General features: G+C 37.8%; 1 protein-coding gene across 3 annotated transcripts; it reads right to left on the bottom strand.

The window, feature by feature from the left end:
* Window positions 1–601: 601 nt before the first annotated feature.
* SMNDC1 (survival motor neuron domain containing 1) lies at window positions 602–11,785 on the bottom strand. 3 transcript variants are annotated; one of them, XM_080687694.1, is made up of 7 exons: window positions 11,530–11,711; window positions 9,746–9,865; window positions 6,782–6,971; window positions 4,814–4,956; window positions 4,042–4,203; window positions 2,306–2,459; window positions 602–1,868 (listed from the first exon to the last, which is right to left on the bottom strand). In XM_080687694.1, the coding sequence occupies exons 3-7, from the start codon at window positions 6,782–6,784 to the stop codon at window positions 1,731–1,733; spliced, it is 600 nt and encodes a 199-aa protein (XP_080543820.1). In that variant the 5' UTR covers window positions 6,785–6,971; window positions 9,746–9,865; window positions 11,530–11,711; the 3' UTR covers window positions 602–1,730. The 3 variants fall into 3 exon arrangements, with proteins under 3 accessions (XP_080543820.1, XP_080543818.1, XP_080543819.1); XM_080687692.1 differs by lacking the exon at window positions 6,782–6,971 and having other exon boundaries at window positions 11,530–11,785; XM_080687693.1 differs by lacking the exons at window positions 6,782–6,971; window positions 11,530–11,711 and adding an exon at window positions 11,156–11,377.
* Window positions 11,786–12,249: the final 464 nt, after the last annotated feature.

Here is a 12,249-nt window from a genome sequence, read left to right as displayed (position 1 = left end):
ACATACCAAGGTAATCTCACCAAAAACCATTTGATGTGGCCACTCAGTTATACCAAATGTCTGTCCTGTGGTTTTTCATGAAAAGGGTGCAAATGCAATTCTTCAAGGATACTGTTGATTAGTATGTTACAATTAATAACGAGAGCATTAGTATGTTTCGTTTATAAGTTTTTCAAGTTAAGTGGCCCTCTTTCTACTGTAATTTGTACCTTGTATATAAAAAAGTTTCACCTTTTTTTCTATCCTATATGTGCTACTCAGTGGCTAAAGGAAAAAGTAATCTCCTGGGTTGGGAGGTGGAAGGGCAAGATGAAAAATTCTACCTCTCACCACTATTCTCCTGAAAGTTTCAATTTACCAAAAGGATTAAAATACATGAAATAAAATTTATTTTCCCCTTATAGCACAAGCCCCTAAAACTGGTTTGCCCTTTAGAATACAATTCTTTATGTCTAATAGAAGGGGAGTAGGTAAGGATTTATTGAAACCTTTATCATACTCATTTTCTTTTGCAGAAATGATGTATGCAAGTACATTGAGGCTTAATCATTATCAATGCTGGGAGCTACTAGTAAGACTTTACCTTTGTCATAACACACCCTGGAGATTTTAAAAACACTTTATTTAATAAAAGTTAAACATACAAAAACTGAAATTAACACATCCTGAAAATCACTGACTTCCATTAATAGGAAGACACTTTTCTATGCATATATTTGGCTTAAACTCAACTCAGGATAAATATGATGTTCACTTACACCAGCAAATGCTGACAACTTGATCTAGTAAACAAAAATTACAAACTCAGCTACATGAACATAATATACAGGGGATTATGGTCAGATTAATGCACAAGAAATACAGTCAATTTTTAATGATGAAACATTCAGTACTCTTGTTCATTAATTTAGCCTTGGTTGGTTGTTTTTGTTTTTTTTTTTACAAAAATAGTATCTACACTGTATACAGGGCTATACATCAGCTTTTTGTTTTCTCATATAAACATTTCACATCCAAAAAAATGGTACCACTACCCTATGTGAAAAACCAACACAGGAGGGGGGTAAAATTAGAAAAGGTAGCTGGTGCTAAAACATGGTTTTTTACAAAAAACTAAAACTCAATGAAAAGAATAAAAGAAAAAAAAAGAAAGAAAAGAATAAAAGATACATTTTAGAGATGGCCTAACAGGCTTAAGAAACAAGTTATTGAAGGAAAAACCTGAAAACAGAATTGGACTTTTACAAGTTAACTTATTTTTTAGGTTTAATTGGCCAATAGCTAAGTTTAAGTTGAAGGTAAGAAAAAATAAAAATAAAAAGATCTCTGTAAAGTTTGGTGTTCTGCCTTGATATTCCAGTGACTTGCTTTCAGAATACGTGGCAAGTTTTAAGGTACTGTAAGTTCCAGGTTAGGACTTTACAAAATGTATGGGGCCTGATATTAGGAAGATCAACAATTCATCTAAGTGCTTTATTTAAGCAGCATCTATCTAGAAAAGTTGCGTTACCCAACAAACTTTGAGGAAACTGTGGTAGTAGTAATGAAGCAAGTTAAATGAATAGCGGTTATCAAATGCAATTTCTTCAAGTTTCATTCTATTGAAGTCAAACAATGACAACAATGGTATTTTCCTTACTCATCTAACAAATAATTTACCTTTAGAAAAATATAAGGATAAAAAGGTAAATGTAAAGCCCTGCAGAGATGAAATCCAACAGTTTTTCTGATTATTGAGGCATCAAATGCCTGACATTGTATTTAGAGGTATCTTGATACTGTGTCATAGGTTTATCAGCAATTCCACAAGTTCCTACTCCAACTTTGCCAGTTACACTCTCAGGTGAAGCAAAAATACTCCTCTTTACCTAGGGGAAATGAAACAGAAACCATTCTTGATTAGTTTTGGAAACAACAAAAATTACAAAATATATGTAGAAGAAAACGTACATCAGGGAACCCAAGTGCTCTTTTAAATAAAATCTACCGATGATGTCCAGCATAAGGCATGTTAACAAAGCAAGTGTGGTACAATACACCCCCTTCTAAGTGGTAAAACAGCAAATAATTTTTCAAATTTTAGTTTATAGAAGGGGGAAAAAACTAGATCTTTTGTAATTCCTCTCATTCATAGTATTTCTATTGTAGAGACAGTGGATAATGTAGATTTTTTCAATAAGCCAAACTGAAGATTGAATTCTGAATTTAAAATCATGTATTTTTAAAAATCTGTGTACCTCCTTTTTCATTTTAATGACAGCTGCACTTTTCAAATTTACAAAATATGATGAAAGGATTTACTAACCTGGCCTTTTTTGTTTTTAGAATAGGCCCTGTTGTTGAACTGTTGCCATTTCACTTTCTGGTCCTCTCTCTCCTGCTCAAGTTCTTTTATTCTCTGTGCTTTTTTCAAAGCTTTCTTCTTTTTATATTCACGCTGCTGGGCAATCATTTCTTTTCTGTGTGGACATAACAACTAAATGTCAACTCTTAAGATTTAAAAGATGACTTCCTAGGGATATTTAGTAATACAAAACAAACAAACAAACAAAAAGAACAAAAACGAATAAACTTACATACTCTTCTCCTCATGAATAAAAGCACTAACATCATGCCAATGACCCAGCGCTACTAAAAAATGTTATTTGAAATATATCGCGCATACTTGGAAACTTTCAAACATAACAGTAATCTATTGCCCATTTAAATAAAATATTTCAACTATGACTTTTTAGCTGATGTTTATATAGCTTTTGCCAGTTGTGTTTTAGGAATAAGATGAGTGTCACCAGATGTCTAAACCTATCAATTTCTAAGTGGACAGTTAGCAAGTGTAAAATGCTGCATTTGGAAAAAGTGTATAAAGAGATTAGAGGAACATAAATCTCTATTTCATTTAGATTGGAAGAGCACAGAAGCACAAAGGGAAATCAGAGTTACCAATTCTTAACACAAAAGCAACTGAGGTTTTCCAAAAACAGTGAATAAGATCAGAGCCTAAATCTCTCACAGTAAGTTCTGCTCAGTTAACACTGAGTTCTCAATAAAAAAGGATGAAGGAAGAGGTCTTTAAAAAGAGGTAATAAGATCTAGACTCCTTTGTATCATATAATCACCACTATGAAGCCAAGTGTGGCTTTTCATACAGATGTCAAAAATTAAAAATAGATGTTATGTTGTTCTATAATCTGATTTTCTTTTGGGATGCTTAAATCAAATGTAATTTTAATAGATGACAATTTTCTTAAATTCAAATATATTTAGTAGCAACTTAAGTTTTAAAAACTCCTTTGACAAATTCAAAAATGTAGATACTGTTTCCCTGTTTTACAGACGAGGAAATAGAAGGTAGGCAGCTTGCTCAAAGTCATACCTTCTAGTGCAGTGGTCGGCAAACTCATTAGTCAACAGAGCCAAATATCAACAGTACAATGATTGAAATTTCTTTTGAGAGCCAAATTTTTTAAACTTAAACTTCTTCTAACGCCACTTCTTTAAAATAGACTTGCCCAGGCCGTGATATTTTGTGGAAGAGCCACACTCAAGGGGCCAAAGAGCCGCATGTGGCTCGGGAGCCACAGTTTGCCAACCACTGTTCTAGTGCATTAGCTGGCTAACTCCTTTTCTTTTCAGATCTCTAAAGTTTAGATGTCATTTTCTCAAAGTAATTTGCCCGAATGCCTAAGTGCAGTTTTGGTACCCGTCCTTTGTTCCCTTAAAGTACCTATTATGTTTCATTCATAAACTCAGTCAGAACAAGGCTTTCTTCACTGTTGTGGAACCCCAGCATCTGGGTTAGTGATAGTAGACATAGTATCCACTTAATAAATACTTACTAAATGCCTAAGTGGAAACCCAAATGTCCTCACCTTACTTGGCATACAAATACAGAGAATGAATGACCTTATATTGCTAATCTTCAAAATAATGGTAAGCAGTATTATAACCTTCTTATCCTAAATTAGCCTGCATAGATTCTGCAGACCACCTCAAATACCCAAATGGGGAAAATTACACTTAAAATGCTAAAAAGACACTTACTTGGACATGGGTTTGCTGCCACTGTCCTCCTTTGCCTTCCTTCCTTCTTCTACAGGCTTGAGGTTCAACAGTGGAGTCACTTCAGCATTGCCATAGCCAGCAAAGGTGATTGCAGCGGTGCCGTTTTCTTCATCTATCTCCTCAATCTCCGCTTCATAACACCTGTAAAGATATCATGGCTGTAAGCAGGTGAGTAAAGGTTTAGTACTCAGCCTACAAGACTTACACTGCAGTGATTCAACTATTACATGTGTCTAAAATAAAAGTTCTGTAATCAAATGACCCTTTGGCAAAGATAATGCAAGAGTGGTTGGAGTTAGCCATCTGGTATCCTAAAAGGAAGTCCTAATCAATATTTGCCAGGAAAGTCTCTTACACATCTACTAGTGCTTTAGTCAATCTCTTTGAGGAAAGATATTTCTTATAGGAATAATTTCAGTGTATGTACTTCATGGACATCTATGACAGCCAACCATTCACTCAATTTTCAATTTGAGGGAAAACAGAATTTAGATTATTTTTTAAAGTATCTATTTATTTTCCTCTGCTTTCAGTTTTCTTTCCTCTGGGATCTTAGCCATTCTTCTGCCCCAAAATTTAATCCAAAACTAAAAACTAAACTGTATTAATTGTAACCACCCAAGAATCAAATTGGCTCTATTAACCACATTGGCTATATAGGAAGATTAAAATAGGGTAGTTCAAACTGAATAAAATCATCTTACCATTGTATATTAATATTTCATGTTATAGTTAGTTTTTCTACACTTACTGTCCATCTTCACTCCAGATTGCCATACATTTGTCCCCTACTTTCCATGAATGAGTGGGCTGAGCAGAAGCAAAACAGTCTGAACTTGCAAGAGTTTCTGAAGGTTGAGTTGACAGAAGGTCTTTGGTTAGTTCTATAACTTCCTAAAAAGGAAAACAAAAAACCATAACATTATTTTTATAATTCACATTGTCACCTATTTTCAACAAGCCAAGTTTTCATTTTTTGATGACGACAGCTCTCACCATATAGCACTTACGTACTCTACATATTTACAGTTCATAAATTAGCCTGCATAGTGTATGTTCTATGATTATCCCCATGTGTAAACTGAGATACAGTATTTTTATACAGTGTGGAGCTGAGATTTAAAACCAGACAGTTACCTTTCAACTTAATCTCAAAAACTAATAGAAATAGGGTAGACTTGAGCTTATACCATGCATTATTTCTAAGTGTCAATTTTAGCTGAACAGATCTCTGCAAAGATGGGAAATAGTCAATTATGAAGGCCTGAGCTAGATTCAAGATCACTTATATCCTGTCATATATGTATTTCATGACTATTGTTTTACAGGGCGTTACAGTACTATTAACTGCCTAGCCAACATGCCCCACACCCCACAAGCCCTAAAACACTTGAAGCAGCATTGTATCTGTAGTAATAAGAATGTTCCTGCTCATACATATTTCTACTAAAATACTGTAGGTATATATAAAAAGCCATTAGTCTTCCTATTCATTGATAATAAAGCTTACCTCATCCAGGTAAGCAAGTTACCAGGTTAGATTGAAAATATCCCAATACCTTAATGTTACACATATTAGCACATCTTCATTTAAAAGGAAAAATAAATAAACATTAACACACACAGGCAAGCAATATCTTTCTGTGTGGCAAATATTTTTTGTGTTTCAGGCTTATACTTATTGGCTTCATTCGAAGGTATTTGGGAGGGCTGGTTAAAAAAACTCAAGGAATAGTACAAACTGGTAGGTCTGCTATCATTTTACTCTAAAAACAACCCATGTTATGTATCATCTTATCTGACTTAAGAACCTGCAGACCTGTTCCCCTACTACTGCATACAAAATACCTTAAAACATCATGTGTTTTTCGGGATAAAAATTACCAAGTTAAACTCTGTACTGAGTTTCTTCTGGCTCCCATTGAGGTTTTATAAATAGTTCTGGTTCAGTAGCCAAGAAAGTTAAATATTACCTCTTGCCTAAGATTCTAAATCTTCCTGGCTATTTCTGAAAAACTAATATTTGAGCCTAAAAATGGGGGGAATGTTAAGCTTAGAGAAAGATCAGTTTTGTGAATTAAATTTTGTGAATAAAAACCTAGAAAACTCAGATTTAAAAATTCAGTAGAGTAGTATCTTTAATGAAGTTTTATCAGGTGCCAAGTAGCCATTCAGATACCATTTAATTAGATGAACTTTTCCATATAAAGCAAAGAACTTCCAAAAAATATATATCATGTACTATACAAAGGAGAGTAAATTATCAGTCCTGTTTTTAATAAACCACTTTAAGAGCCAGGAATGTAATATAATCTAAGCCTGACTCAAGAGCCCATACAACCTCTATCATTAAATAATTCCACCTGACTAGGTATGATCATTTACCTACTAACGAACGAACATGAATTCTGCATTTGTAGGTTGAAGATTTAGAACTCTACTATTCCTAGAATAGAAGGCCTATCCTATTTTCATAAGAAAATACATTTTCACCAAAGAAAAGGGTCCTAAAAAGTTATAATTTTCAGAGCCCTGCAAGTAAATGACTTTTTAAAAAATACACAGCATTTATCCCTAGTTGTCCTTTTATTGTGCCATATTTTACATACCCCACCCAACAAACTATGAAGACCCTTCTGAATTTTTTCCTTCACATGTGCATATGGACCAAAGTATTAGAAACTATTTTATGTATGAGGGGGTTCTTAAAGGTACATACCATTAATTACTTTTCCTCCCCCAAGTCTGAGTTCTGAAACTGCTCCTTCATTGACAGATGGGCAGCAGTTACAGTAATCGGCAATTCCAGGAAGCATCAGATGTTGTGATCTACATATCAGCAGGTCAAAGGGGATGCACTCAAGCACTCTGCTTACTGAAGGAAGGCGTTTCGGGGATGCAGAGAGCCACTGTAATATATGAGACAAGTGACTTGACCCCTGCCTCCTTTAGAACCAGTTTTATTCAGCAAAACAGCTTAATAAATTGACTATTTTTGTGATTATCATAGACTGCTTGGGGAGCTAGTCAGCTAGCTAGCCTGGATTTTACTATACCCACTTTTTTAAGTGAAAAAAGAAAGGCAATTAGAACTTCAGTAGATCAATTTGCTGCCTGCTGAGTAACTTTATTCTATAGGAAAGACAGTATATAAAGAGATAAAAATGGAAGCCTTACTGGCAAAATGGAAGTCACTGAAAAAATACAGAAAGAGTATTTGTCACAAGTGAAAGGGCAAATTCATAACCAGAATAAGACATTCCATAAGAGAAACACAAGAAAACAAAGGAGGCCACAAACTCAATCAGTTTGACCAGACTTTTCAGCAAACATAAGAGGCAGTATTGTCAATGCCTGAGGTATATCTCAGAAAGCAGAAAAGAAAAAAGAATTTTAAACCCATGCTAAATAGAAGCTGTAACTAGTCAATAGAGACAACAATTATAGGTAGTAGCAGATATCCAAACACTTACCAGAATTTTATCTAATCTTAAATGATGCCTTCCATCTTTCAGTAGTTTTTAGTTTACACAGACCTAAATCTAGTACCCAAAATGATTTTTTTCCTCATGATAGACAAAGAGGAAAAGAAACTGTGATAAGGTTTAATCAGGAAAAACATTCTGTATGGCTACCTGAAGTGTTAGAACTTAAGCTTCTAAATCTGTGCCATCCAATAAGGTAGTCACATGGGCTATTTAATTACATAAAATTAAAGATTCAGATTTTTAGCCACCTGAGCCATATTTTAAATATTCAACAGCCACATGCGCCTAGTGACTCCAGTATTGCACAGCAGATACAGAACATTTTCATCATTTCAGAAAGTTCTATTGTACAGTGCTGTTCTAATGGTTATAGAAGAGATTTTACAGATAAATGAGCCCCCCAGGGCATTTGAATTCTTACTAAAGGCCTATCAGAACTTCCACTACAGATCATGTCAGTATAAGGCAATTCTGTTCAGGCTCTGACAATTTATTCTAGAAATATTAAAAAGACCTCATAATCATGCTGTTTCAACCTTCATCCCAACTTCCCCTTGATCAGTTCCACACAGACCCTTTCTCCCACTGCCCAGGAGGCAATATATACAACATTGCACACAATGTTTCTTTTTTATTTCTTAAAAAGAAGGGACTGCTTTTAAATTGGTAAAAGATGGGGCGTGCCAGGATCTTTCCTTGAGGCAAGTTGTTGTCCTGGGAGTGGGAAAAATTGCTCTCCAAACATCTCTTCCTTATTGACTAGCGCCCTAAAATCTACTGGCCTGACTTCTACAAATTTTCTATGTTTTTAAAAAACAACATACCAGGCAAGTTTTGTTCAGTAATTGGAGAGTCAACCTGGGGACTGAAGTGTCTCAGGTTCTGTTCCCGGTCAAGGGCACGTACCTAGGTTGCAGGTTCCCCAGCTCCCGTAGGAGCTTGTGCAGGAGGCAACAATCAATTCATCTCTCTCACATGATGTTTCTCTTTCCTCCCTCCCTTCCACTTTCTCTAGAAATCAATGGAAAAAAATATCCTCAGGTAAAGATTAAAAACAAACAAAATAAATACCATCGCAACTTCATTAGAGTTTATCCTAAATCTAGAATTTGAACCTGAAAATATTCAATATCTTAATTATGCCCACATAAGCTCTTTCAGAATCCTGAATCTGGATTCCATGTCAAATAATTTTCATTTGTTTGCAGTTCTAATATTCTTAAAATAATAACTTTAAAGGGCAAAAGATGATAAAGAGAGGGAAAGAATTACTTAGATAAGACAAAGAAGACTCAAGTTTTGTACTGAATCAGTAAAGAAAGAGCATCTAATCAAAACACCTTTTAAAACTTGCCAAAACATCAGGTTCAAAACTTTAAGTCTCAAATTTGTTAAGATGAAAAGTCATATATATTTATAAATCTTTTATGTGGAGTTTTTATTAATCTACCTAGTGTTCTGAGAAATAATAGATATTTACTATTATGACTTCATTTGTCTTGAGACAATCCCTGCCCAGTACAGGATTTTAAAAGCAGGTGTCATACATACTGAACTCTCCCATGACAAACAAAACAAGTTAGGATCCCTTTCACATAGATTCAATTTAACTTCAACAAGTGTCAATACTACACTGTAAAATCTACCCTTTAAGTTCAAACATTAAGTAACATTTATGCAGAAAACAAATTATCTTTTATGTTTTTATAATGCGCTTTCAATACAGAATGTTACCTGCTAACTTTGATACACACAAACACACACTCTCATTTTCAAAGACTTGTGGCATTAAAAAGAATCTTAATCAGGTCTTATTTTTTCCCCTTTAATTTTAGTTACTTTATGAACTAAACTTCCTTTGCCAGGTCTTTAAATGTAAAAGCACTTTCCACTGTAAAGTTATATTATCTCTCTTCTCTAGTAATTCTGACAGACTTCTAAAATCAACTTTTTATTATTATTAAATAAGCACACAAGATTTACATAACAAAGGACAATGCTTCACTCATTTTGATGTATGCAAACTGAGGAAACAACCCTACTTTTACAAGCCACGAATATGCACAAAGGGAAAGGGTAAACACCACCTCCAAGGGGTGCCTTGGACATCTATAAATACTAAGCAACAAATCATTTGAAAAAGACAGAACTACTCTTTTTGAATAATGTAGCTATAAGTGTCCCCTCATACTTACTTGTAAATCTTTTTTTAATTTTAGCAAATCTTCATTTTCTCCATTTCCAGACAGGGCAGCTTCAACTTGCTGGAGCTGAGCTTTGTAGCTTGCCAGCTGTTTTGCTAGATCCTCTGACATCTGGAGGGAAAAAAGGGCAAGGCCATGAAAACTGAACAACAAAAAAACACAAACATTGCCCTAGCCCAGCCGTGGGCAAACTACGGCCCGCCGGATCCGGCCCGTTCGGCTGTTCTATCCGGCCCGCGGAGCCCAAAGACCCAAAGACCGTACCCTTTTATGTAATGATGTTTACTTTGAATTTATATTAGTTCACACAAACACTCCATCCATGCTTTTGTTCCGGCCCTCCAGTCCAGTTTAAGAACCCATTGTGGCCCTCGAGTCAAAAAGTTTGCCCACCCCTGCCCTAGCCAGTTTGCTCAGTGGGTAGAGCCTCCGTCCATAGACTGACGGGTTCCGGGTTCGACTGCAGTCAAGGTTGCGGGCTCTGATGCCCAGCCCATGAGGGAGGCAACCAATGGATGTGTCTCTCTCACATCCATGTTTCCCTCTCTCTGTCTCTCCCCTTTCCTTCCACTCTCTCTCTTAAAAAAAAAAAAAAAAGATTAATAGAAAAATATCCACGGGTGAACATAAACAAAGACAGAAAAATATCCTCAGGTGAGGATTACAACAAAAAGCCCACAATTTTTTTTTTTTAATTCCGTCTGCCTGAATTAACCTTACCAATTTTGCTCCTAACTCATTGCAATTCATTGCAGCTTAGTTTATCACCATCACCTCTACTCTTAGTTCAGAGAAAAGCTGATGAGGGAACCAGAAATTCTAATTTTCTTTAGACTCCTGTAATAAGGAAAGCACTGTGCTTGGTTCATTTAAAAGGATTATTATATCGTCACCGGCCACCCCCCACCCCCAAGACATTAATCTGTTCGAGTGAAGACTTCTAAAAATACATTTATTATAAGCACTAAAGAATATTTCCAAAGCCAAATATAAATGGCTTTTGGGTTAACTACACAAATAACTCCCTTTACGTGAGCTATTCTATTGAGTGTGTTTAGAAGTTCTTCTCCGAGCAAAATCTTTCACCCAGTCACTTAAATAATGCCGATTTATTTCCTTCCGTAAAAGAAACAGCACAAATACTCTCTCGTTCAGGCATTCTAAGGAACGAGCCTTTCCCCAAATCCTCCTCCTCATCCTCCTGAAAATAAGATACGAGGGCATCCTTTCCCGGTGTATAAATAAGCACACGCCCGGGGCTTCAGAGGACCCTTCTGTCTCACAGGTCCCGTCCAACGACAGGCTGGAACCTGGAAGGGCTCCAAAAGGGAGAGAGCAGGCCGGGCTGCTCTCCTCCCATCCACCCAGCACCTCAAAGCCCACCACAACGTGGCCGGTTACCTCAGACCTCGAAGTAATTCAAACATCAGCTTCCAGGGAAACCGAGCGGACGCCCGCGGTGCCGGGACCCCACACACCCAAATAGGCTCCGCCGGAAACGGCCCGGGTTGCCCTTCAGAAGCCTCCCGCGTCCCAACCCCACCCGACGGGTTCCCCGGCTTAGCCACGTTCGCCGCCTCGGCCCGGAGGCCCCGACCCCGCTGGCGCCGCTCAGGGCCCAATGCTGGGTGGGAGAAGAGGCCGGAACTCCCGACACTGTGGCCCGCGGCCAGGCCTCTCCTGCGCGACCGGCTCCTCGGCCTTGGGCCTCCCTTCCCCTCGGGTGAGGCCGCGGCCCGGCGAGGCCTCACTACTTCCCTCACCAGGTTTGTTACCTTGTGTGGGGTTGGGGTCGGGGCGGCGGGAAGGGGTCGGGGCAAATGAGCCCAGGGTTGGTTGCGGCAACAGTAGCAGCAAGAAAAACCTCCCCAGCGACACCAAGGCGGCGACTCTGAAAAGAACTCAGTCGGCGGTAAGGGGGAGGGGAGGGAAGCCCGGCACTGGGAGGAGGAAAGACAGAGGCGGATGAAATTTCGCGAGAGTTAAAAACCATCGCGAGACGCCGCTAGAGTCACGTGACTCGTAGCGCCCAATAGGCCGCCAGCCCTTCCTTGCGTTAGGGACGCAGAGCGGGCGGGGTTTAATGGGACGGAAATGACGTCGCTGGACTGCGCCCGGCGCTGAGTGCAGGTTCGTCTTTCCAGTTCCGGCTGGGAGTCGGGGGAGTCGTCGGATTCTTTCGGGACTGGGTGTTGGCGTCCTGCTTGAGGTTCCCTGGGTATTCATGGCGCGTTCCTCCTTCGGCGAGCAGCGCTGGGAGAGGGAGTAACGGGGTTTAATGCAGCAGTCGTACTAGTAGTTGGTTCTCCAAGTGTGGTCGTCCGCTCAAGTTTGAGAACTACCAATTTTTAAAATAAAAACCTAAGTAGTAACAAAAAACTCAATTGTGGCAGAACCTATTGGAGATGTATTTATTTAAAACCTATTTTGTTAGAACAAATGTGTTTTAATTATGTAGGTTATATCTCACTTGATAGAGAACAATATCCAAGTTC

This window comes from Plecotus auritus (genome assembly GCF_963455305.1).
Source record: "Plecotus auritus genome assembly, chromosome: 9".
Taxonomy (NCBI): Eukaryota; Metazoa; Chordata; class Mammalia; order Chiroptera; family Vespertilionidae; genus Plecotus; species Plecotus auritus.
Note: the sequence above shows the minus strand (reverse complement) of the source record. Positions and strands in the feature narration are given on the sequence as shown.